Source organism: Danio rerio, chromosome 16 (assembly GCF_049306965.1).
Source record: "Danio rerio strain Tuebingen ecotype United States chromosome 16, GRCz12tu, whole genome shotgun sequence".
NCBI lineage: Eukaryota > Metazoa > Chordata > Actinopteri > Cypriniformes > Danionidae > Danio > Danio rerio.
Window position 1 is genome coordinate 39,437,501 of NC_133191.1, and position 27,561 is coordinate 39,465,061.

The 27,561-nt window shown below is 36.2% G+C and overlaps 1 protein-coding gene across 2 annotated transcripts in view; it reads right to left on the reverse strand.

Annotated features, from left to right (window-relative positions):
* The window catches only part of capn7 (calpain 7), a 28,951-nt gene extending 11,973 nt beyond the window's left edge, over positions 1–16,978 (reverse strand). For both annotated transcript variants that reach the window (XR_012391487.1, NM_001135108.2), the window contains 14 exon segments: positions 16,585–16,978; positions 16,141–16,249; positions 12,821–12,978; positions 11,319–11,386; positions 10,009–10,215; positions 9,493–9,579; positions 9,026–9,152; positions 5,556–5,641; positions 4,888–4,981; positions 3,200–3,346; positions 2,337–2,443; positions 1,020–1,140; positions 797–941; positions 621–720 (listed from right to left, as the gene is read on the reverse strand). Coding sequence is in view for 1 of the 2 variants with exons in the window: in NM_001135108.2 (NP_001128580.1) it covers positions 621–720; positions 797–941; positions 1,020–1,140; positions 2,337–2,443; positions 3,200–3,346; positions 4,888–4,981; positions 5,556–5,641; positions 9,026–9,152; positions 9,493–9,579; positions 10,009–10,215; positions 11,319–11,386; positions 12,821–12,978; positions 16,141–16,249; positions 16,585–16,686 (1,658 nt within the window). In the remaining variant the exon portion in view is untranslated.
* Between the last annotated feature and the right edge of the window lie 10,583 nt (positions 16,979–27,561).

Sequence of the window (27,561 nt, forward strand, 5' to 3'; positions counted from 1 at the left end):
CCCATTCCCTTTAAGAGTCAGTTGCGTCACATCATGACACATTTGCTATTTACAGGGCAGACTTTGTAAGTGGAAAAACTGAACGCTTCACTAGCAAGAAAATAGACCATCTGCAGTGTGAGGATAAAAACTGAGCCTCCTTTATTCAGCCTCTTTACTTTACTTTTACTCCTTAACTTTAGACCAGCTTTTAGTTGGTCAATGGTGCTGTCTATTTCAGTTCCTCAAAATAGCAACGCACCAACAATGCGCATTAACACACCTCCTTTATAAATGGATTTGCAATTTAAACGTGGTGCAAAACGTAAATATTAGGGTTGTGCTGGTCTGAAAAAAGCAACAAATCGTGCCAAACATGTTCTTATTGCTCCAGGGGTATGACCATGATAGAGTTTTTTTAAAGTCTGAATTAGATCTGAAAAATGTATTTTACCTGTTTATTTTAATATCATAAAATAAATGAATGATTTAATAACATAGCTAATAAAAACAACATTTTTCTAGGAAAATGTTATATCGTAATAAATATCTTTATTACAATACTCAAACAATAATAGTGCATATTTTTCCAGTACCATGCAGCACTACTCTGAATACTACTAAACAGCAAGAAGCCAAACCTGTGAATACATGAGGACTCTTTGAACAGCGCAGGATTCCAGCTCAAGTAGATGACGTCGTAATACTGGCACAAGTCTTCCCAGATAATCCAAAACACCCCTTCAATTAAAACATACATGTGAGAAAGAACTTCTAGAACAATGTTTGAGTCATTGTTAGTTCAGCTCCGGCTTACCATTGTCAAACTTCTGTGCGGTTTTGGGGTCAAAATTGAGGTATTTGAGAAGATCTGGTGTCCAGTTTTTTTCATCACGTTCGCTATAGCTGCCTTTCCACCTGAGGTGACTCCACGGGTTCTTCAGCTGGAGGAAACGTTTATCCTGAGAGAAGAAAAAGGAGGTGATGATAATGTCATGAGGCAATCTATGTAGGAGACATTACTTGTAAGACATTTTTACCTTGTATTGCCTGATATCTAGTACGGCGTAAGCATGTGTGGGCACTAAACCCCATCTCTCGCCCTCCTCTTCTGTCATGACCCCTGTGGCGGTTGTGATGAGAACATCTCCTCTATGAAACCTGCCAGAGTAGATCAGACTATTAAAATCTTGCTTTTATGTCATTACTGTAGCATAAGTAAATAGGGGAAAAAAGAAAAAAAACAGTCACACTTTATATTAAGGTTTTATTCGATCATGTATTTAGTAACATGAACTAATTTTGTACTATACTTGTTCAGCATTTATTAATCATAGTTTAACATTTATTAATGCATTCTTAACATTTAAAACAATGCTTGTTAACATTAGCTAATGCATTGAGTTAACATGAACTAACAATGAAAATCTGTATTTTTATTATTGTTAACTAACATGAACACATACTGAAATAAATGTGTTGTTTTTTGCTTATGTTAGTTAATGCATTACCTAACATTAACTACTATGAATTTTAGACAAAAAAAAGCTTGAGTACAACATATTTCTAAATTACTGCAATTAAAATAAAGTGAAACAAAAAAATAAAAGCTCAAATTTTGTAATTTGTTAATGGACCAAACCAAAAAAAGTCTTTAATTTGCAATTTGAACATTCAAAAATACAAATAAAAAACGTTAAAAGCATAAATTTTCTTTTATGCCAAAATTATCACAATGTTAAGTTATGATCATGTTATATAAATACATTTTTAAACATTTCCTACTTTAAACATATATAACAACTTACCTTATATTAGGCATGGGCCAGAAATAGATTCTGACTGTATTATAACCTTGGATAAAAATATCACGATTCCACAGTATCGCGATATTGTGATTACTGCTTTAAAAATATGTTCTTTTAAAATGTTTTTATAACAAAATTTTTTCCCCCTTGAAAACAACATATTTTATATTTTGAAAAATGTAAAATATTTGGGAGCAGTAAACATGCCAGGCTAAATAATTAATAATTCAAATGAATCACTAACTAACTTCTGCTGTATTCATTAGGTTCAAAAACACTGTTTGTCCTCAAAAAAAAAATGTAAAAAAGAACAAATTAAAAAAATAAAAAATAAAATAAATAAATAAATAAAATTATATATATATATATATATATATATATATATATATATATATATATATATATATATATATATATATATATATATATATATATATAAGCATATACAATTTGAAGAACTATCTGTACATACATGAGCAAATAATCTTAAAAAGGTCAGAAATCAATGCACACCAGTGAATTGTGTGTATCCTGTGAACGTGTGCTCACCTCTGGTAAAGCATGCGGAAAGTGTCATCTTTGTTAAAGGACTGATTGTCTGAGTGCATAGCAATACGCTCTGGGATCCAGCCAGTGAGAGCGTGTAAATCAATATTCTGACATGGGAAAACACAAAAGCATCACAATTAGCATCACAACATTACACCTCACAATAATGCAGAGGATAATCTCAACGCGTGTTGTGTTAACTAAATTCATTTGTATTTTTTTTTTTAATTTAACTGAATGTAATAAAGTGAATATTTGTGTTGCTTCTGTAGAAAAATTATTTATTACAAATAAGGAGGCGTTGCTATTCAAAAGTTTGGCACAGTAAAAATTTTAAATGTATTTTTATTCAGTTAGGATTGCATTAAATTGATCAAAAGTGTCAATAAAGATATTTATAAGACAAATATGTGTTGATCTTTTAACTTTTTTTAATTGATTAAAGCTTTTTGTTTCCACACATACAATCAACAGGCCTGGTTTTAAAATTGGCAAGAACAAACATTACTTGTGCACCAAATCAACATGTCAGAATGATTTCTGAAGGATTGTGTGGCTCTAAATTCTGGAGTAACGGCTAATGAAAATTCAGGTTTGCCTTCGCATAAATAAATTGCCTTTTAGTATATATGAAAATAGAAAACAGCTATAAAGAATAGGAGACCTCTTTAAAATACACATACCAAACATATAAAAATTTTAAACAAGCATTCACTATTATATAGGGCAAAATAAATAGCAGCTTCCAGGACAAATACAATTTAAATATCTGTACAAAATTGATTTATCTTTTGTAAAACTTGCACATTTTATTGACAGAAATGTTGGGTTTAAAACAGCATTAGAGTCTAAATGTCACTTACAGAGTTGGAGCCAGGGAAATCATATCCACCCATAACCTTCATGTAGGCCTTCTCGATGAGCGATACCCAGAGTTCATTGCGATTACTTGAGTAGGAGCAAAGCAGCTCACCATTGCGGTCCACCGGGAGAAAATCGTCAATGATCACCTGAGAGAGAAACACAAACATGAACTATAACAATAGACAATAGAATCTGTAGAACCTGTTCATCGTCAAACAGGCATTCCCTCCATTATTGGACACTTTACAGATTTTAACAATCTTAAATGACTAGTTTTGAAGTGGCTTTTCACACATTTTAAAAATATGTGCCACTTGTTTGGGGTAGTTTTGCTGTGAAAATGTACACAGACAACTCTTCTAAGTTTTATTTCCATTTTTGAACTGAAGAACCACTCACCTCTGTAATTTACAAGAAGGAATCACTGAGTGAAACAAATAGATAAACCATGTCAATTTTGATGGACAGTAAATTACATGCACTTTATTGCACGCATTAATCATGATAAAATATGATTTGATCAAATATCATGTATTTGTTTCTTCGGTTAATCAGCATTATAGGCCTACTGCATTGCATCATGCTTTGCCGGTCATTTCACCAGAAAATCAAGCATTGAAATGTAATTTTGAAAAAGACTAACTATATTGAAATGTAAAGAAATAAATTGTTTATATGCAATTTATACAAATACTTTACTATATTGTGTAAAAAAAATAGAGTGATTTACATTTGTGCCCATATAAATATTGTAACAACCAAATTAATTTAGTTATTTGAGCTTCTATTTTTTACCATATTCTTACTAGATATCAAATATGCCATTAAAAACCTGATGTAATAATACATTAGAGTAGATCAAACTATTAGTATATATTTTAGGCTAAAATGAACCATCAATATAATATAGAGTAAACCAAATAAAACATGTTTTAGAATCAGACTACTTCCCGCTGTATTCAAGCCCAGATTAAAATGTTTTGTAGAATGTAGAAGTCTGCAGTATATTGCAATCTGATCTGAATTTAGCAGTATTTGCTTAATTTACAGAGTAAAATTGTGCTAATTTATTTTTAAACAGACCTAATACATTGCAGTAGACCAGACAATTATTATTATTTAATTTTTTTGTTAATTGAAATAAAGCTTACATTTTATTCTATTAGTATAACATAGAGTAATCTAAAAAAAAACATGTTTCAGAATCAAACTCTTTTCTGGCATGTTTGAGTAATGTGGAATAATGTGGAAATCTGCAGTAATTTAGAAAAAAAAAAAAAAAATTTGCAATCAGATCTGAATCTTTCAGCATTTGCGTAGAATAAGAAATAAAATGTTTTGCTAATTTTGTGTACATTTTTTTTAATCAGACCTAATGCATTAAGAAAGATCAGACTATTACTATTAGTATTTTTTGATAATGGAAATAAAGCTAAAATAACTATCAATATAATACAGAGTAATCCAAATAAAACATGTTTCAAAATCAGACTCTTTTCTGGCATGTTTTAGTCCAGATGAAAATGTTTAAGTTTGTAGAATGTGAAAATTTGCAGTAGTTTAGAAAAAAATGCAAATCTGATATGAATTTTGCGGCATTTGCTTGATTAAAAAAAGAAATGTGCTGAACTGACAAAATCCTGGAGGGACAGAACAGATAACAAAAGGTGAAGTTGAGGCTGAGCACCTTTCTTGGGACGCCATTAATATGAAGCTTCACCATGTACTTCCCACAGGGGTTATACTCTGGCTCTCCTTTTCTGTTCTGCGGGTAGATGATGCTACACACAAACACACAAACTTAGAATTTTGATATCAGTACAGAAACCACCCTTGACTTAACACTATTATGTATTTATAAATAATTAAAGTGATTATCAAATTAGAGGTGCTTGTTTAGGAATATTTTACATTTCATTCTAAGGACACCTAGCATGAGTCAGTCCATGAGGAATCTAAAAGATAATCTGAGAGTAATTCTAAAGGGATAGTTCACCCAAAAATGCAGATTCTGTCATCATTTGCTCACCCTTTACTAGTTCAAAACCTTTCTAAGGGTGCTTTCTTCTGTTCAACACTAAAGAAGAAATATTGAAGAAAGCACTGACTACCATAATATTTGTTTTTTTCTACTAGTATAGAAGTCAATGGTTACAGGTTTCAACCTTCTTCAAAATATCTTCTTTAGTGTTTCACAGAATAAAGAAACTCATAAAGGCTTATAACCACTTGAGGGTGAGTGAATCTGAGCGGGTGAGTAAATCTGAGGCAGTGAGTAAACTTTCATTTTTCAAGAGAACTACCCCTTTAATACGTGACTTATCCTAGTAGCATAAACTAGCACACCCATTTTACCTTGTGATTAACTTTTTGCTGTAGCGTCTCTCGTATGCTGCGCTGATGGCCAATGATGCAACAAAAGAACAGTCCGACACAACCGTCTGAAAACATGGACAAACACACAAACATTACACAAGATCAAAGAGCAAACAGGAAAGCTTTCTCATCTGCAAAGCTTCTTTAAACTATCCACCTTTTCCGCATGTGACTACTGCGTTTTAAATGATGGGTTGCACTGTTTGTAGAACTTGCATTTCAATAAACTGGAACTAAATATTTAAAATAATAATGTTGTGCAACAAATAGTTGAGAAAATATGTTTTTAGGCCACACCCACCCTGAAAAACAATCCAACCCACTACATTGACTTTCTATTGCAGGAGGCTGGCTATCTTTTCTGACTTAAAATAGAACAATGCCAAAAGCTGCTGTGTGACATGGTGTGAAAAGGTAAACAATAATATTTTATAAGATACAAAACCGTGAAATCCAGCCCTGCTATATGTAATAGATGTGAATCATTGGCAGGAAGATGTGAATTGTGTGATCCTGACACAAAGTAAGTCTAGGTTTGCATTTTTGTTAAAGGAAAGTCAAATATTCAAATGTCAGTTATTTATTTCTGTAAGAAGCTGTATTATTTTGACAACCTATAATGTTGATAAAGCAGACAGCGATGCAGTAATGTTATTTGCATGTGCTGCACCTTATAGTTCATTCATTCATTCATTTTCTTTTTGACTTAATCCCTTTATTAATCTGGGGTCGCCACAGCAGAATAAACTGCCAACTTATCCAGCATATGTTTTATGCAGCGGATGCCCTTCCAGCTGCAACCCAGTACTGGGAAAGATCCATACACACTCCAGGGTTCATACACATTTTTACTACTAAAATTCTAGGTTTTTTCATGACTTTTCCAAAGCTTTCAGGTAAATATTCATGGCCTAATGTTTCATGTAATGTCTACGTACATGTGGGAAATAAGAAAAAAAAAGTATGCTTAAATTTATAACAGCATATCAAAAAAATAATAATAATAAATGTATGTAGTTCATTTTATACTACATATTAAAATATATGAAATATCTTGTGTGAAACTTTTTAAAAATGTTGGCTTGAGTCTTCACAAGACTTATTAAATTAGCACAAATTAGCTTTCAGACCCCACATTATCCTACCCCTGTAGAGTTTGTTTCTGGACATGACACTCAAATGTATCTTGAGTTACGATGTATGCAAGTGAAAGAGAGGTGACGCTGAAACAGCAGGTTTCTTGTTGCCCCCCACACAGACAATTTCACGTGAAGGTATAGACATCGCAGTTGTATTAGACATTTACCCAATATTATCATCTCAAATATATTCAAGTACACAAATATTTGTAAACAAATTTCCATGACTTTTCCAAAACATTTTGGGTTTATTTATTTTTCCAAAACGTTTCCAGGCCTGGAAAATGCCTTGTCAAAATTCCATGACTTTTCCAGGACCGTATGAACCCTGACACATTCACATAGACACACACATTCACTGAGTTTGTGACTATTTTTTATCGTAATTTTAATTACGAAATGTATCTCAAACTGTCTGTAAACAAATTTAAATGTGAATTTCTGCGCAGCCTCTTTAAGCAAACGGATATGTCACTCACCCGCACACGTGAAGCACGGATCAACCTCTAACAGAGAGACGTCATCAGCAAACTTTGCAACAACCTGAACTTCTTTCTGAAAGACCAACGTGCCCTTGTATGCATGAAAAGAAAGATTTCTGAAAGGGCTTCTGCCTAAAATGCAGAATCAAAACTTTTCTACACCCTGAATCAATATCCGAATTACTTTTGCACACTGGAGGGCAATGACGTTATGCAGTTCAAAACAATGATCTGAAGGGTGACACCATGGCTGAAGTATTAAGTTTAGACAGGTATGTATTAAAACTATTATAGCCATGCAAAGCTTATGTAGACTGTGTTTTTGTTTATGAATGGGTTATGCATGGAAGTGTTGTACAGCCACTGCGTCCGGCAAAAGATTGGCTATTTTCAAGTTCATGGAGTACCTTTTATAGCATCAATAATATAGTCTGTTAAATAGACCTAAGCATTCGTTTAGTTGATCAAGTGTAGAAAGAGATGAAAACAAGCCATGTAAGAGGATCAGCGAGCACAATTAAAAATGAAAAGTCCCTCGTTGTCTTGGCAACGTAAACATAAGTGTAATGTAAAAAGATGACAGGATATTTCTGTTTTTAGCACTGCTTTTTTTCTGATCTAACTTTTATTTAATTTACTTTATTTACTTTTATTTAAGTAAATGTGCTCTTCCGCCTAACCAGCTTTACTGAGGTGAAGTTTGATTTATATTCACACAATTTTTTTATTTTTGAACAGTGACAGCCTGTGACACAGTTTGGAGGAAATATAATTCCTGCACCCGCTGGCCTGTCAACAACTACGCTTGATAAAGTGCGTGTCCCCATAGAGTTTTCTAACTGGTAAATGACATGATCTAGTGTTATATCTAATCAGTGCGCGTTCATGAGTTCATGACTTAAAGAGGCGTAGCTTTGGAGGGCAGGGAAGGGTCGTAAAATTTCTAAGCTATATGCTAATGCTAGCATTCTGGTGCATCACCTACTGCACTTTACCTTTTAAAATTATTAGAAATAAGTTAATTAAAGTTATTAGTAACTAAAAAAGTTATGTTAACTAAAAACCTTAACGTTTCAGATTTTGATCGTTTGCAATGATGTGAACTTTTTGTAACGCTGCTTTAAAACAACATTTATTTTGAACAAATGTGTACAAATTTTAGAGAAAGTACACTGTACCCCAAGATTTGCACATTAAATTCAGCAAAACTTTAGCATACAATTATACATTGCAGAATTAAAAATTATACAAAATTAAATTTAATTATAATTTAATATGTTTTAATACTTTTTAAGAACCTTAAATTGATTAATACATTTTAAAAATATGTTTTAAGAAAATTTACTTTGTCCTTAAACGCTCATAGTTGGAGTCAACAGCTTACAAAAATGTAGTTCTGCATTATTTAATTTGTTTACTGTTCATCTTATGTTTTTAAACATTGTTTTTTTTTTTGTAAGAAGTGAAAAGAAGGTAGCTTCCTGTAATATAAGTCTGTGGAGCAGGTTGGATTGTTTCTCTCATGGTGGTCATGGCTTTCAGATTATGATGCGTGTCACTCTGTCTCTATACATGTCCTTAATGAAAGTGAGTAGTAGCGAGCTCCATTAGCATCATAAACATATCTGTGTATATTAAAAGCTTCCTTTTAACATTCGATGGGTGAACGCTGAGGAGAATAAGGACTCCTCGCTGTAGCCAGCTTTTAAAATACTTAAAAAAATAAAAGAAAAAATACTTCACTGATCGCAGTACATAGGAAAAGGTGGATTGGTTGTCAGATTGTTATTAAAAAGCAAACGCAGCACAGAGATGAGTAAGGAGTGACCTGCTTGATGCTGAAGCTGGACACAGTGAAGATCATTGTGGGGTTATTGCAGATGTCATCAGGTCGAACCCAGCGAGAAAATATGGCTTTCTGCTTCGGCGACAGTGCCAGTTTCCCACATTTGTCACTATGTATAAACACAATCATGTAATCATGTTAGTAAAACTAATATTATGAATTGCTCATTCTTTCTTATAAATCATTTCTTATAAAGGTTTGAAATTGTATGTAGTATTAGTATGTAAATGGAGTTCAAAAGATCAGCATTTAAATGAAATATACACTGTCCCTTTAGATACATTTAATGAATTGTTATTAAATAAAGGTTTTTTTCCTTTAAAATGTATCTCAGTTTTTGCACTGAAAGCAAATACAGATGTTGCATTCTAAAAAAACACACAACGGGTGTCAGTGAAACAGCTGTGTATGTATAAACTTCACCTACAAAAAATCCCCACAATACTCACGAGAACGGAACAGGAAAAGCAAAACGCTCCCTCAGGTCAACACTCATGAAGGGAACATATTCAATCCCATTTATCTTGGAGGTCTTCCTACAAAACGCAACAGAAGAAAAATAAACTTAAGTGATTTTTTTTAATTTTGCTATATGAAGAAAGATTTCTGATAAAGAATCTTGATCTATCTATCTATCTATCTATCTATCTATCTATCTATCTATCTATCTATCTATCTATCTATCTATCCATCCATCCATCCATCCATCCATCCATCCATCCATCCATCCATCCATCCATCCATCCATCCATCCATCCATCTATCCATGTAAAAAATAAATATTTGAAATTCCACAAAAGACAGGCATAAAAAAATATATTATAATATTTATTTATATTATTGTTGCTTTTGTACATTGCTTTTAGCAGGTTTTAGACGACAAATAAAAGTAATTAAAATATCTAAAAGGGAGAATGACCATGAAAAATGAAATGCATATGACATTATGCTTGCTCTGAGCTTACCTGAGCACCTCGATCTCCTCGGCCGTGTAACGCTGGCCCTGCGGCTCACTGGACTGTGCTGCTCGCACCGGCTGAGCTTTGTCATGGATAGAGAAGTCTGGACCGAGTGGAAAGAACTGTCTAACCTGAGCAGGGCCTTTAGATGCAGATGAGCCGGGCTTGTCCTGGCTTGCAGGTTTACTAACAGAGTCTTTCAGTCCCTCTGCCCTGAGTGAGGCATAGGAGAGGTGATTACTATATTTCTTGTTTCAATCTATTTATTAATGTGTGATACAAGCAGGCTTCATGATTGTTTTTTAACAGCATCTATTGAAAAAGCTGATATTTTACTCACAATATTCCATTAGTTTGACATGAATGATAGTCAACATTTACACAGTTATCAATGTTAATCATGGTTGTTGTGCTTATTTGTATTTGTATAATCCAGCTTATATACTCACCATGATGCTTTCTTTCAATCACAGGAGTGATTTTGTTAATTTGAAAACAATCAGTGAAGTGTGTTTAATATAATGGTGAAAAGATTGTTTTAAAAAAATTAGCTGTTGTTTATTTAAAAGGTATTATTAGAATAATGAGCAGCAGACCAACAATAACTCTAAAAACGTATAGTAATATAATATAATATAATATAATATAATATATAATATAATATAATATATATTAAAATATAATATAATATAATATAATATAATATAATATAATATAATATAATATAATATAATATAATATAATATAATATAATATAATATATTGTAATGTAATGTAATGTAATGTAATATTATATAATAGTATAATATAATATATTTACACAACAATATTATGAATGTGTTGTATTTAACTGTGTTGAAGGGAAAACAAAAAATGATAATCGGATATTATGTTTATGATACTAATGTCATGTTAAAACTGTCCCATGCCGCAAGCAGGGTATTTTTTAGCACTTAAAAAGATCATAGAAATGACAAAAAAACATATATGCATACATACATAATTAAATAGCCCGAACCTGATTTCAACTTCACAAAATGTCTATATTATGCATACATCACCTACATTTTTTCATGTAAAACCTCAAAATGTGTGGTTGACAATTAAGTGGTTAAAACACCAACATAACATTATTTTCATTATGGATAAAATCAAAGCACAAACTCAATAGTCCCTCTCACTTATTTTGATTATTTGTTATATGGATTATTTGTGTAGTACAACATAATCATTTTAAATCACTTTGATTCAAATCATTTGAATGCAAGTTTCACAAGCTGGCAGTGGAAGATAGTAGTAACTTGTAGAAAAATCACCTATCAAGAGCCTGTCGAGCAAGCTGCTTCAGTTTCGCCTGTAGCGCTGGATCTGACGTCTCATTGGACTGTGTGGTAGAGAGAAAGATATGAAACATTACAGGCCTGCGGTGCCGTTTCTAATTACCAGAGGAGCCCATATAACCGTCAGTCAGAGATATGAAACCAAAACAACCAACTTAACACCAACACCTGTTGCAAAGACTAGCGACTATTGCTGCAGAACTGTTGCTAGTGTTTGCTAGTCAACACAGAACAGCTACTGTTCCTTTTTACATTACTGTCCAAAAACTGGGTGGTTTGTTTTATTTAAATTATGTTTTGAAATAATTCTCGTTAATCCACAGTCAGACTGCATTTGTGTGATTAAAACACAGTAATATTGTGAAACGTCTGAACCTTTTTTTTTCATGCTATAAATTACATCTGTTATGTCATGTTGTTATGTTAAGTGCCACATGATCCTTCTCGATTTAATGTTTAAGAATAATTTCCTTTTTTTTTCCTTGTGCTACTTTTATAAACAGAAAGGAAGGACACTCATAGAAAAATAAACTTTTATGACATTAACAGAATTCATTGGTGTAATTACACACAAAGTAACTAGTTACTGTAAATAAATTACTTTTCTTCTGAAAAAGTGATTACTTTCATTTTAGGTCATTTAATTACAGTTACTTATGATGTACATTAAATATTGTACAGAAATTCAAGAGTTCCATATAAATCAATTCAGAGAAGCAGAGTAAAAATATTTAGCAAAATAATATTTTTTTCAAGAACATTTATTAATTAACAAGAGCAGCCATTTGGATAAAAAAATATGGATACTTAAGGATTTTTTTACAGTGTATAATGACAATAATAAAGCAGAGTAATTTCAAATATGTTTTTTTTTTTTTTTTGTTATTCAGATCTTTTGCATATTAACTCAATTTTCAAATTAAACAGGTTTTATTTGTCCGACAACTGCACATGCTTTAAATTTGTGGCATTTTATGATATGTATGAAATTACTTTGAAAAGATTTGTGTTTTAATGAATATATTGTTAATAAGTCCTATTTTAAAAGCAAAACTAAAAGGTCATGTTTGACTCAGCTAAAATATTTTAGTCAAAATTCTATAATCATACATTAATTTCTATCGTCTATGCATTGAGATTTATGTGGATTTAAAGTATTTAGTCAAGTAAGTAAATTACTTGTTGAGTAAGTTACTTTTCAGATAAAGTAATTAGAAAAGTTTCTTAAATACAGTTACAATTATATAGTTAGTAATTAGTAAATTACTTTTTAAGTTACTTACACAACACTGACTATCAATGCTGTTGCTGTAGTTACTATGGATCAAGTTAACGTATCCTTGCTAAAAAAAATTCTCAAAAGAAAAAAAAAGAAAATAAACAAATGAATAAACAAATAAATAAATGAATAAATAACCCCAAATCTCTGAATATACTGACATCTGATTGGAATCATTTCTCCATATTTGAGGCCTCACCGCTTGAATGCACAACTCTACAGCCTGAGTGTAGAGCTCAATGGCCTCATCCGCGTTTTCCTTCTCATCCTCTTCAAAAGCCTGTGTCACCAGGAAATACGCTCTTTCCAGATCCAGCTGATGCTTGCTCTTCAAAGGGTCACTGCTCTGTGCTTGAACTGATCACAGCCATTCAGTCAGTTAACAGAAAGGTCTTAAAGGAAGGTCTTAGGGAATAGTTCACACAAAAATCCTTCATGTAATGTAATGTATTTTTTATTTAGTGCCATGTCAGCAACCAAGGCTATCTTCATGGCAGGAATCTTTCAACAATAAATATACAATTTAAAAATAAAAAAACAAAATAAAACATAAATTAAATAAGATTTTTTGTGTTAATATGTGATAAAAATTCTAAAATCTTTTCTGGTTTCACTTTGTCAAAAATGTCCTTAAAAGAGTTCATTTCATAAAAAGTCCTTCTGGAATCAATAAAAACAGGACAGTCCAGTAAAATATGTTTTACAGTAAGAGGAGTTTTGCAGCACAAACACTGAGTAGGATTTTCAGCTTAGAGCAAAAAACCATGTGTTATTCTCGTATGCCCAACACGACATCTGGTAAAAACTACTTGATCAAATCGATTCTTAAAATGTCTTAAAATTCTGTGTGAAACTTCAGGTTGGATTTCATGTAATTTATTGTTTTCTAATGCATCCCATTCCGTTTGCCACTTGTTTAAAATGTAAGCGTTGATAAAAGGTTTCATCTCTGACCAAAAATCCTTAAAAAAACGATTTGAAGAAGACTAAATAAAGATTTGTATTCAAAGATGATTCCTTTAATATACTAAATTTGTTTAAGTTAAGTGGTTGTAAACAATTTAATTGGGCTAACATTAAACACAAATTAAGTTGAACATAACTAAATTTAATTTGTTTGTTTAAATTCAACCCATATAAACGGTTTGCAACCATTTTGCAGAAATAATTTTTTTAGTGGAGCTTCTATATTGAAATATTGATTCCTGCCTTAGTAGTTGGAACAATACTTTTAGTTTTAACCAATTCCCAATTTAGTGTTCTCAAAGAGGCAATTCCTATCAAAATTGTGCTGCTTAAATTTTGTGTGGATATGACAGATGACAGATTTGTTGGGAATATTATTATATCTCGGTCACGCTTGATAAATTCAGTGTGTCCTTGCTGTATAAAATGATTACATTTTCTACAAAAAGAAAAAAAAAGATAATAAAATAAATAAGAGTAGTGGTTTTCAGTTGTTTTTAGACCCTCAATTATAAAACACACATACTCTGGAACTCTCTACCTCGCTCACTCTGTTCTGCAAATAATATCTCAGAATTCAAATCTTTACTTAAAACTCACTTATTTTCTGAATGTTACACTTCTGATCTGACAAACTGACCACTATATCTGATTCACCTACACTCTGCTCAATTGTCTCCTAGGTCTTGTTTTTGTATTTCCAGTTTGTTACATTTAACCTCCTATGTGTTTGTGTATCTAATGCTGTCACTACATTTATCTGCTTGTACTATCTCTTTTTGTCGCATTCTTTGTAAATTGTCCTTGAGCTCTGGAAAGGCGCTATATAAATAAAAAATATTATTATAAGTAGTATTATTACATATTTAAAGACCACCTCCTATATTTGTTCAGGTATTTCTAGACAGTACTTTTTGTTTTTTATGACTAAAGTTTTTCATTCAAGGTTTCATTCAAAGGCTCATCTGTTTGCATGGCTGCAGTTTACCCAAATATTTCGGATTTCTGTAGAAATGTCTTATTTCTGAAGAATCCCTGTATATCTATTTTTTATATGCAAAATAGTGATGTAAGTTCTTAAGTTTGGATAAATGTAGCAATTAGCAAACATTAATCCGTTTATTTTATTTTCAGCTCAGTCCCTTTATTAATCAAGGGGTCGCCACAGTAGAATGAACAACCAACTTATCCAGCATGTTTTACACAGCGGATGTCCTTCTAGCTGCAACCCATTACTGGGAAACAACCATACGCTCCCATTCACACACTTACACTACGGACAATTTAGCTAACCCAATTCACTTATAGTGCATGTCTTTAGACATGTGGGGAAACCGGAGCACACAAAGAAAAACCCACACAAACAACTCCACACAGATATGCCAACTGACCCAGACGAGGCTCGAACCAGCGACCTACTGTGAGGAGGGATTGCTAATCGCTGCGCCACCACACTGCCCCATTAGCAAACATATTTGTTCACAAATTAAAAATTAATAAAAGGGTCAGGTAGTCTCCTTGCTGTGTTCCCCTGACAAAGTTCATTACTATTTTTTTTTCTCAGTCCTGAAACTCGAACCACATCTTCAATGTGATAATTCAACTAATGGCTAAAATGAACAACTATAAGTCAACATGAAAATCTTTAGTTTGGGACAGTCCTGATATAACCTAAATTCTGGTGTTTACCTCACACAAATATAACAATTGGCATATTCTAAAAGTTACCTTTATTTTTAAAGTTATTATTATTTGTATTGCTTTTGAATCCCTTTAAACTTTAAAAAATTAATTTTAATTCAGTCAGAAACTTTATCAGTGGCTGCAGGCTAAAGAGCAACTGGAAGAATTCTTTACAATTTAAACACTTTTAGAAAGTCATACAGTTTTGAAGTGACCTAAAGGTGATTAAATTGTGATGCTGTTCTCAAACTACATAACCAGGAAGAAAAAAATGCTGTGAGCGTGAACTAGAAAATCTAGCAGCACTCATCTGTGATTCCCAAAAGCTGCATTAGTCACAGCACTTTCAAACGAGGTATGGCCTAAGTAAGCTTTCTGAAGGTTGGGCCACGGAAAATTTGAGCAAAATTTCTTCGTACTACAACATGGAGGTGGTTTCCCATTTGTTTACCACAGAACATCAGACAACATTCAGCCCTATTGAGTTAAACTAAAAGCTTAATACTAAAGGAACAGTTCACCCCCAAAATCCAAACTTTTATGAGTATCTTTTATTCTGATTTATGCAAATGAATATATTTTAAAGACAGCTAAAATCCTGTAACCATTGACTTCCATAGTAGGAAAAACAAATACTGTAGAAGTCAATGGTTACAGGTTTTCAGCATTCTCCAAAATATTTTCTTTTCTGTTTGAAGGAACAATGAACCTCATAAAGATTAAAAAGGTGAGTAAATGAGAACAGGTGAATAAATGAGACCAGAATGTATTTTTGTGTGAACTATCCCTTTACTTTCATCATCAACAGAGGAAAACATTTTGCTGTTGTTGTTGTTGAAGTCACATTTGCATAATTTAATGTACACTGACCAGCACTGAGAAGAGTCTGTACTCTGTCCAGGTACTCGTTCACCTTGTCTTGAATGTTCTCTAGTTTGGATCCAGCCATCCCTGCATAGATGAGGGCCTGGGCAGCCTCCTAATCAGAAAACCAAACATATTATTAAATACAAGAGTAATCAGAATGTACCTCCAGCTCAAAGTATGAGTGAATGAAAACTTAATGTCAACATGTATAGCCATAGCACAGAAAGCCAATTTTTCCATTCAATCATGGAACATTTGAAGGAATGTTTATAATATCAAATATAAGCTTAATCCAAATATATCTCCAGCTGAAAGTGAAAATGAATGAAAACTTTATGGCAACATTTACAGCTATAGCATAGAATAAAAAAATCCACTGAATAATGAGAATTAAAAAAAAAACTTATTAAATCATTTTTCAATGTTCAAAGGGAATCTGTAGCTTACCTTATAGTAGAAAACAGCTTCATTGTATTTCCCTCGTTGATCATACAAAACAGCTGATTTGGCAAATTTAATAGCGTCGAGCTCAAGAGCTGTACAATCCATGGTCGACGTTTAAAGGTTCAATTCAACTCTTATACATGGCAAATCATTTTAACCTGTTCATCATTACAGTCGAGCTGTTCCTCTGAGGATTTGCGTTTCTTTTTCTTGAGTTGTTCTCGTTCATGTGAACTTCCCGACCTCTAACTACCGAATAAAACGAGGTGAGACTGAAAAAATGTTGATTCCAATAAGCTTTTAAACTTAGTTATTCTAAATACAATGTGAATACACAACGCTTTAACTTGCTACGATGACATCAAAACAAATCCTTAAACCAACAGCACTTCCGGATGCTGTGGGCGTGTTGTGCTGACGATATCACGTAACGTCATTCCAGTTCAGACGGTCCGAGTCTTTTCGGTGAATCGGTTCCTTCAAATAGAGCCTTTCTATGAGCCGGTTCAAAAACAATTTAGTGGTTTTAATTTTCTGGTTACGTGGTGTTACACCTCTAGATCTAAAATAGTTCTTGATTGTTGCTTAATGTTTGAGCATGCAAAGAAGTGATGTTGAAGCACTGTTATAAATGTAGGAAAAAGCTGCTTAAAGGGATAGTTCACCACAAAATTTGATCTCTATAATTTTCTTACCATCAAATGGTTCCCATCAATTTCTTCTTTTGTCGAAAAGACAAAGTAGACAATGTAGACTATGTTATGGCATCCATTACAAAAATAGTATGGCAGTTAGTAGCAATTGCATGGCCTCCAACATTCTTAAAATGATCTTCTTTTGTCTTCATAGACACTAACAGGTTTGAACAAACTGCGATGATGAGTATGCCTACATATTGTCAGAAATGTTTTTTTTGAATTCTGCTTATGAGGTCGGTAGCGCCGTGGGTAGCGCTGTCGCCTCACCATAATTCAAACCACAAAAAGCCGGAATATCAAGCAAGACAAAAAGTGACGGATCTACTAAACCGTAAGAGGGCGGATTAATCGTTTGCATGCCTGAGTCTCTCTTCATGGTCCTCGGGGCGTGGTCAAAGCATAGCGGCCGGATCGTCTGTCAATCAAACGGCCAACAGAGGGTGAGTTTGGGCGAGTTGTATGTGTCCACGGGCCTATACGTGTCCCCCAGGCCCGCCTCGCACTCCCACGTCCTAGTACACCATAGATATATACACTAGATACCGCATAGGGAACCTGAGCATGCGTCAATAGCGCCGCCACATTGGTACAGTGCTCCCAGGACAAATGTCATTCAACCGCACTAGTCAAGACACTGTTATTACGTGAAGATTCGGGACTGTAGCACTGTCTACGGGTGTAGTAACGAGCAAACAAAGAAAACAAAGCACAAAGGCAGAACATTTCATCGGTAATATTAAGTTTTTTTCTGTTTTTGTATGTTCTGAACTTTTGTGCTAATCAGGTAACGTTATTGATAATAACAGTCACTTACTGCACTAAACACTTGGCTTATGCTAGTTTTGTTGAATAAAATCAGCAAACAATGCAAAAGAAATATGACAACAAGATGCTGCGCTGCCAGAAACTTTTATTATTGTCGGCTAACGTTAGTGAAAGAGTCGTTCGGTGAATTCACAAACGAATCGCTCCCTCCGTCAGTATAAGAAGTTAAAGCAGGAGAGGAGCTGTGTTTCAGGACATGATTAGATCAAATTTAACAGGGAGGGTGGATAGTACATTTCTGTACACACAAGCTTTTTGTCAGGAATGCCCGTGCGGTCACTGATCCATCAATGTAGAAAAGTGATGTACAATTATAATTTTCGTAATTAGAAAAAAAAAATTACATACTAACATCCAGGAAAACTCCCGATCATAGATATATGTGTATATGTGTATATCTCTGTCTTTGGATGGCCACAGTCCTCAACTGTACCTTGGTCCCGCATTCATTTTAAAGGAGCGCTACCCTGTAGCAAGATGGCGGCGATATTGACGCATTCCGTCCAATAGACCACAATAGGCCAGTCGACATCTAATGTATATATCTATGCTAGTACACGGTATTGTTTGCCGTTCTCGACATGATTTCCACACAGTAGGCGGAAAAGACAGGTCTGGCACAGCAATCCCCTTGATTGGTTGTTCGTTTCCGCAATGCATCGTGGGAAGCACACTTCGCCCTTTAAAATGGCTACAAATGGAAAAAAAAGATTTAAACAAGCAAAAATGACAGCACGTTGCTCGAAGAGCTGGGTGGCGTCTACCTTTGCAGTCTAGGCGATGGTTGAAAATGTGGCCTACCGTCGATGAGAAACAGCGTTCATATATTAAAATCAGTCTGCGCAACCACTTGTTTACGGACCCTGGGTGCCAAAGAGGCTGTTCAAATTAAGCTCATCCAAAGTGACCCAAAACACGTGATATCAATTGGCAATCAAGATTCGGCCTCAAGATTCGGATCCAAACGCAGCCGGTGGGGCCCGGGGCCATTTTTGATTTGATTTTACACTTGTATCTTTTGTCGTCCTTGACTACAAGCTATGGGGGACCACACCTCCCTGCTAAAAAATCCAGCTTTAACCAGCCTAGGCTGGTTGGCTGGTTTTAGCTGGTCAACCAGGCTGGATTTAGAGGGGTTTTGGCCACTTCCGGGCTGGTTTCCAGCCATTTCCAGCCTGGTCTTAGCTGGTCAGGCTGGGAGATAACCAGCTTGACCAGCCTAGCCAAGCTGGGAGTCCAGCCAAAACCAGCTATATCCAGCTTAAACCAGGCTGGTCAAGCTGGTTTTAGTTGGATTTGGCTGGGGCCTCATGTACGAAGACTTGCGTGGAAATCTTATTAAAACATTGCGTACGCACAAAGCTGTAAATGTGCGTACGCAGAAAAAAATTCAGATGTATGAAACACTGCGTACACGCCGAATCTCACGCATATTCTTTTGTACATCCGAATGAACGTGAAACTGAGCGCAACATGCACGAGCACAAAACCCCTCCCTGCCTCCTCCCCCGTATGAATATGCTAATGACTATGCTAATGGCAAAACCCAACGAAAAAGCAAAGGCAAAAGCAAGCAAGAAGAGAAACTTTGAACAGAATGTGAATTGGTGGTGCTCCTTTCGGAGGTAGACCGGAGAAAAGCGGTGTTATTTGCAAGTTTGTTCTCCGGAATTAACAACAAAAAACAACAAAAGAAAAAAATAGAGTGGGAGAGTTAAGCTGATGCGGTTAACACAGTTGGGTCTGAACATCGCACTGAGTGCGTTAAAAAAAGAAATAGTGTGGTTTATATCTGTAAACTGTTGCAGCTCCTGCAACAGTCTCAGTGGCGCGCTCCTAAGACGCATGTCATCATGTTCTGACACGTTTGAGCATGAACCCGGCTCGAATCCAGCGTCTGATGAACTCTTTCTTGTTTTTTCCCCGCTACATATCAGATTTTGCCAACTATTTATCATGAGAAAGACAAGTAGGAATCATCAATAAGTTTGTGCATCATATTTTATTTGCACATTTATTGAATGGAAATGTTTCTGATTCACGCATGCAAATTCATCTTCAGATGGTGCCTTTATTGCAATGTGCGTGCAGTAGATCGCTCAGATTACATTGGGAAAACAGGCGACCGCTGCAAATTGTGCTTTAATGTTTAGCTGCTCAACTGTATGGTATGGAAATCTTATTTACCTGCTAGATCGATGAACCCGTCTCATACAGCTGCCATTGCAAGGCTCAGTCACTTTGTAAAGTGCAATTTAACACAACTGCCTCTAGGAGTCGCCAATGGAAATAAAACAGACACGCACAAAAAATGTGCGTACGCCTGCCAGAAAGCTGCCGTGAACCTGCGCACATTCCCACGTTCAGTTCATTGTTAGTAAATCCAAACGTGAGCGATTCTGAGCGTGAAACCTGGCGTACGCAAAGTTTTTGTGCGTACGCAGCGTTGATACATGAGGCCCCTGGTCATTTGGCTGCAAACCAGCCTGGAAATAGCCAAAACCCCTCTAAAACCAGGCTGGTCAACCAGCTAAAACCAGCCTAGGCTGGTTTAAGCTGGATTTATCAGCAGGGCTGCAAAGACAATAAGGAAGAAAAAAAGAAAAGATACTTAAAGAAAGGGATAAATAAGCAAATCTATGCAGGCTCACTTGGTATTTCTGTGTGGAGTTTACATCTTCTCCCCATGCTCGCCTAGGTTTTCACCACAAGTCCAAAACATGCGCTCTTGATCAACTGATATTGGCCATAGTGTATGTGTGCGAATGAGTGTGTATGTTTTTTTTCCCAGTGATGCCTTGCAGCTGCAAGGGCATGCACTGCGTAAAACATATGCTGGATGAGTTGGCAGTTCATTCCGCTGTGGCCACCCCTGATTAATAAAGGGACTAAGCCAAAAAAGAAAATCAACAAATCTATTCATAAATCCCTGCATAAATAAAAAAATAAATAAATATACATACATCCTCAAATCCCTGCTTAAATAAATACACAACTAAGGAATAGTGCAGGCTGATAAATAATGAATTTTTTTTCATTATTTCTTTTCAATATTTTCTTATTTCTCCAACATTGGTGTAATGTACTTGATCATTTATCAGGCCGCACTATTGATTGTTTCTATATTTATTTATGCAGGAATTGAGGGATTCCCCTATCGTTTTCTTATCAGTCGGCAGAGGTCACTCTATAAAAAACGGTTTTGTTTTCATGCGGCCAGTACGGCGACTCAGTGGCTCAATAGGTAGCGCGCTCGCTTCGCAACAAGAAGGACCTCATGTACGAAGACTTGCGTGGAAATCTTACTAAAACATTGCGTACGCACAAAGCTGTAAATGTGCGTACGCAGAAAAAAATTCAGGGGCCTCATGTACGAAGACTTGCGTGGAAATCATACTAAAACATTGCATACGCACAAAGCTGTAAATGTGCGTACGCAGAAAAAAATTCAGATGTATGAAACACTGCGTACGCTGAATCTCACGCAAATTCTTTTGTACATCTGAATGAACGTGAAACTAAGCGTAACATGCACGAGCACAAAAACCCTCTCTGCCTCCTCCCCCGTATGAATATGCTAATGACTATACTTTGGCAAAACTCAACGAAAAAGCAATGGCAAAATCAAGCAAAAAGAGAAACTTTGAACAGAATGTGAATTGGAAGTGCTCCTTTTCGGAGGTAGAATGGAGAAAAGTGGTGTTGTTTGCAAGTTTGTCCTCCGGAATTAACAACAAAAGAAAAAAATAGAGTGGGAGAGTTTAGCTGATGCGGTTAACATAGTCGGGTCTGAACATCGCACTGTGGAGTTAAAAGAGAAATAGTGTGATTTATACGTGTAAAATGTTGCAAAATTCGTAACAGTCTCAGTGGCGCAGGACATAATCCGCATGTCAACATGTTTTGACAGTCTATGGTTTTGACACGTTCGAGCATGAACTCGGTTCGAATCCAGCGTCTGATGAACTCTTCCTTCTTTTTCCCCCCGCTACATATCAGATTTTGCCAACTATTTATCACGAGAAAGACAAGTAGGAATCATTAATAAGTTTGTGCATCATATTTTATTTGCACATTTATTGAATGGAAATGTTTCTGATTCACGCTGAATCACGCATGCAAATTCATCTTCAGATAGTGTCTTTATAGCAATGTGCGTGTGGTAGACAGCTCAGATTACATTGGGTTAAACAGGCGACCGCTGCAAATTGTGCTTTAATGTTTAGCTGGTCAACTGTATGGTATGGAAACCTTTTATACAGACGCCCCATTTAGATTGCAAGGCTCAGACACTTTGTAGAGTGAAATTTAACACAAAGGCCTCTAGGAGTCGCCAATGGAAATAAAACATACACGCACAAAAAAATGTCCGTACGCCAACCATAAACCTGGCGTGGAGTTGCGCACATTCCCACGTTCAGTTCATTGTTAGTAAATCCAAACGAGAGCGATGCTGAGCGTGAAACCTGGCGTACGCAAAGTTTTTGTGCGTACGCAGCGTTGATACATGAGGCCCCTGACGAAAAAAATACATGAGGAAAAAAATAACGATAGCAAACCTTAATATTATATAAATTATGTTAATTATTTAAACAAATTTAAGAGCTTTCCTTTAAACCACTTCAGCACTGCTGCATGTTTTGCTCTTGTTGCTGTTGTTGTTCTAACAGAATTTTGCCTAGTTGAATTCAGAAGAGTGCCCCGGTCACATACATCGGAGTAGATTGATAAATATGGTCTTCTTTTACAGAAAACGCTCCCAATTTTAAGATGCATATATGTCATATGGCTGGGCGATTTGGCAAAAAAAAAATCTAGATTTTTTTAGAAAGTTTGACCGATCCAACATGACTGAAGTAACATTATCTTTATAAGTAAATTGAAAAACTATCTGGTTAAGGACTATTGTATTTTAATGGCCGTGCCATATATAAATTGTTTCAATTAAGTTTATTTCTTTTTTTATCTTTTTTTTTTTGCTTGTAGCAATGATGAACACAAAAACATTTTAACCGAATATATGAATAATAGCAGAATGATAGGCTGTTCCTAGCCTATCAAGAGCCTATCAATAGCCATAAATACGCAAGGCATACTCATTTTAATAATCACGCGACCATCATCTCACAATGTTTAATAATAATTTATCTTTTTTTTTTTAAATAAAAGTAATTTAGCACTGATAAGCCAACTGCAGAGAAACAAGCAACCACAGCAAGCACTTTTTCCTGAAGTTCAGCTCTTCTTTTTTGCACTTGATCATTATGCGTTTTATGTAAAAAAAATAATGTGTGTGTGTGTGTGTGTGCGTCTTTTATCACTGAAGCCGCTCTCTTCAAAAAACGAAGTTGCTTTGTCTGTGTGGCAATATTTTGGCTTTTAATCGAATGAAAAATTAATTTAGATGAGCTAATATTTAAAAATTGCTGTGAAGTAACTGTGACGTGCGGCCACACATCGAATCTGAGGCCTGATTTCTCTCTCGCTGTTAAAGAGCCCATATTATACATGAAATAGGGTCATATCTTGGTTAAGGGTCTCCAACAACAGTCTAATATGCATGCAAGGTCAAAAAACACTTTCATGGTCTTATAATCTGCATTTATTTTTACCTAATTATCCCAGCGACTCCCGTATGAATCGTCCAGTGATTCATTTGTTCCCAAACCCCTCCTTAGCGCGAAGCTAATCTGCGCTGATTGGACCGATGACAGTCTGTTGCGATTGGTCGACTGCCTTCAGTCAGAGAGTGAAATGGCCAATAGCTAATCAGCAATATAAAAAGTAATCACAGTTCATACACGCTCGATAGTGTAGACGTGGAGTTTAGCTGCCACACACACACAAAAACATACACACACACACCTCCGGATGACAACGCTCCCGCTTCCGCCCGCACCCGCCAGGTTTTAGCCTGAGAACCCGCTCTGTTTTCTGCCCGCCGCGCCCGATCTCGCTAGAGCGGGGGAGAACACAACCAAAAACCACCCAGCTATACAGTCCAGACAGCCAAGATGTCTGTATAAACACACACACAGCACCAAGCACACAAAGCTCGCGCTCTCTCTCTCTCTCTCTCTCTCTCTCTCTCTCTCTCATACGCGCGCGTGCGCACTAACACACACACAAGCACCAAGCAGACTCTCTCTTTCTCATTCTCACTCTTTTCTCATTCACATAGCAATATCCGTGATATTGCTAGACAGCCCGCTCCCGTCCCAAATTAAACCCGTTTATTCGGAAATTTATTCCCGCGCCGCAGAAATCTGGCGCGGGGACAGCCGCGGGAATGCAGAACTCTAGTGATGTGACGTTGTGCGCCGAGGCTTCGAAGCATGTATCAAAAAAACGATACATCTCGCAGTGAAGCAGTGTACCGGAGCTTGATTCGTTTTGCCATCATCACGTGATCAGTGACGTCCGAAGCTTCATTTTCGCCTTTACCCACGTGACTGCTTCGAATTTTGATTCAAAGGTTTAAACACCCTCATAGTAAAGTGTATAGCGACAGAATTGGCGTCTATTACATACATTTGTTCCAAAGCACTGCACCAGTCCCACACACCAGTAATTAAACTACTACAATAGTATTTTTTTAGTAAAAAAGGTTTTGAACAATACTAAAGTGTATTAGCGTATTTTTTATGACTATCTTTAAAGAAAATCACCGCATATCGTAGTATTGTTTAACAGAGACCATCTGGTGAATGCAGCTCATAAGCGTCGTTCACATAGTGTCCTCCTAGAGAACTTGCCTCCCAATCAGGAATTGCTGGTTCGATCCCTGCTTGGGGCAGGACTAATTGTATTATGATAAACTTTTGAATACCTTGGATTTTACTACAATCATCAGTTGTGTAATGTAATATATCTTGTGTAAAAACTACAGTAATTGAGTAATTTGTTTATATTGCTGTTGTTGTATTACTACATGAATGAGTTGGTCAGTTGTGAACATTTGACATAATGGCAACACAGTGCTTTCCCACACTTTCACCAGAAGAGGTCCTCATCGAGCTCTGATTTAGAAAGCTTCGAGTAACGAACCTTTTTCCGATACAATTGAGTCGAGCGCTTCACTGGTTCAGAAAGCTTCATTTCACCATCACTACAGAACTCTACCACGGAGCTCCATAAAGCAGCACGCGTCGCGTTTTTAACGTGAATTTGCACGCGATAAGAGAATATAGCCAGTTAACCTGATACAGTACACTCGGTTACAATTAACAAATCACAACTAAATACATTTGCAAGCTAGAGTCAACGAGGCAACAACTTTAACCGCACGTACTTACACTTGAGAAAGGTAGTCCATCTGTAAGTTACTCTTTACTGATCCTTCCTTTAACAAACTCAGATGAAGTATTCTTTGTAGCATGTAGCTTCCAGAAGTTTCCAGTAGTTTCCAACTGCTTGGTTATAATGCTGATGTTTCATCTTTGGGTAGAGACTCAATATAATATCCATCTGCAGTGTGATTTCAATCGACCGGCATGTTTGTGTGCGTGTGTGTTTGTGGGTGTGTGTGTGTGTGTGTGTCTGGGTTTCTGCGTCAGTGGGCGGGGCCTCAGGTTTGAAATCTCTCGGGTTTGCGCGTGCACATGAATAACTTGGTTTCGTTCGTACGTCATGGCGAAACACCTAATGACTCGGTATCAAGGCGACTCGTTTGAAGCACTATGAGTCGACTCTTTTATAGATGAATCAACCGTTTTAAACACTGTATTCTTACAGATTTAAGCCTTAGCTGGATACTTCACTTCACTTAGAGCTGTGTTACACACTAAATGGAGGGGAATTTTCAAAAACCCATAATATGGGCTCTTTAAGGCTGATTTATACTTCTGCGTCAAACGTCGGCGTATGCTACGGCGTTGACGCATAGCCCTTCGCCGTGGCCATCGCCGTCACTGACGTGCACCTCTCAAAAAATGTAACTACTAGGGATGTAACGATATTGTAAATACCGTCATACCGCAATATTAATTTTTTTCGATATTACCGTAGTCGCATGACTCGGTAAAACTATAGCTCTTCTGAGAAAATTTGCTCAGGCGAATGAAGCGAACGGGAGGTACCGGAAACTACAATTCCCATCAGCCCAGGCTTGGCCATAATCCCTTGCGGTCTGTTGTCACTACAGATCCAGTAATGCGGAAATGGAGTGTGCTGCTAGAAGCGGGGATCAAAAAGAGCTGGAAAACCCTAAAGCGGGTGTTGTCGCCGCGTGCGTACTGAATAGTGGTGTTGTCGCGCGAGTTCTTATCAGCTGTGTTGTCGCGCGCGTACTGAATAGCGGTGTTGTCGCGCGAGTTCTTATCAGCTGTGTTGTCGCGCGCGTACTGTAAAGCGAGGACGGAGGGTATGTCGCGTCGCGGGGGCACTTTTGATCATTTTGGAAGGGAACTTTCTATCCAAGACTAAAAAGGGCATGTGCACTGCACAGGTTGAGCACTGTGTGTGCACGTGCCTGCAAGTTGGGGAATACGACTAATCAGTCATGGGGACTGCAGAAACACAGCACACTGTTCAGATTGATGCAGACATGAGATCTCTATCTCACTCATGGTTTGTCCTCTCAAGTGGGGGAAAGACAATGCACAACGTTACCCACTGCTGTCAACCTGGCCCAAGTCATATCTCTCTTGTTCCAGAAACCTCAGTCCCAAATGAGAGGGTTTTTTTCTGTTGCAGGGGACATTGTAAATACCCAGAGATACCAGCTTTTACCAGATTATATTTATATAATAATTTTCCTTTAAACCCATCTCTGTCTAAGTGAGTGAGTGATTAAATGTTGAATGTGATGAGTTTTCAACACTACTAAATTGAAACTTAATTTTTTTACATGGTTTAATATTTTTTTGTTATTAAAATTGAAGTTCCTGTTTCAAAGCTTACAGATAGATGACTAATTTGTATGTCATTGACACTTTTGGCACTTTTTTGGAGTATTTTCATAAGTTTTGTTTTTTCCTGTAAATGATTCAATAAATACCGTACCGTGACATTCATACCGAGGTATTACCGTACCGTGAAATTCTGATACCGTTACATCCCAACTACACGTCGCAACGACGCGTAGCGTAAGCTCTGTGATTGGTTGGCTTGGTAGTGCTGACGAGTCTGGGCGGGACCGAGAGCCGCGCGAATGGCGCGAGCGATTGTTTACAAGTGTGGAGTCCCGTGAAGGAGCTCCGGATGGAAAGTTTTGTTTTGTGTTTACCTCATAGTTAAAGTTGTTGCACGTCCGCCGGTTCCTGACTCAAAATGAGCGAATTTGAGCCACTTGTACATCCCGGAAGTGTTCAGGAAAAGCAAAAAAGCAGAGAAGAAACTCGACACAGAGGAAGATTTACACCTCACTGCCAACTAGCGTTTCGGAAGTGTTAATGCAGACCGACAGAGACAGCGTGCAGAAGTATAAATGCACAGCCACGCGCGTTGCCTGCGCCGT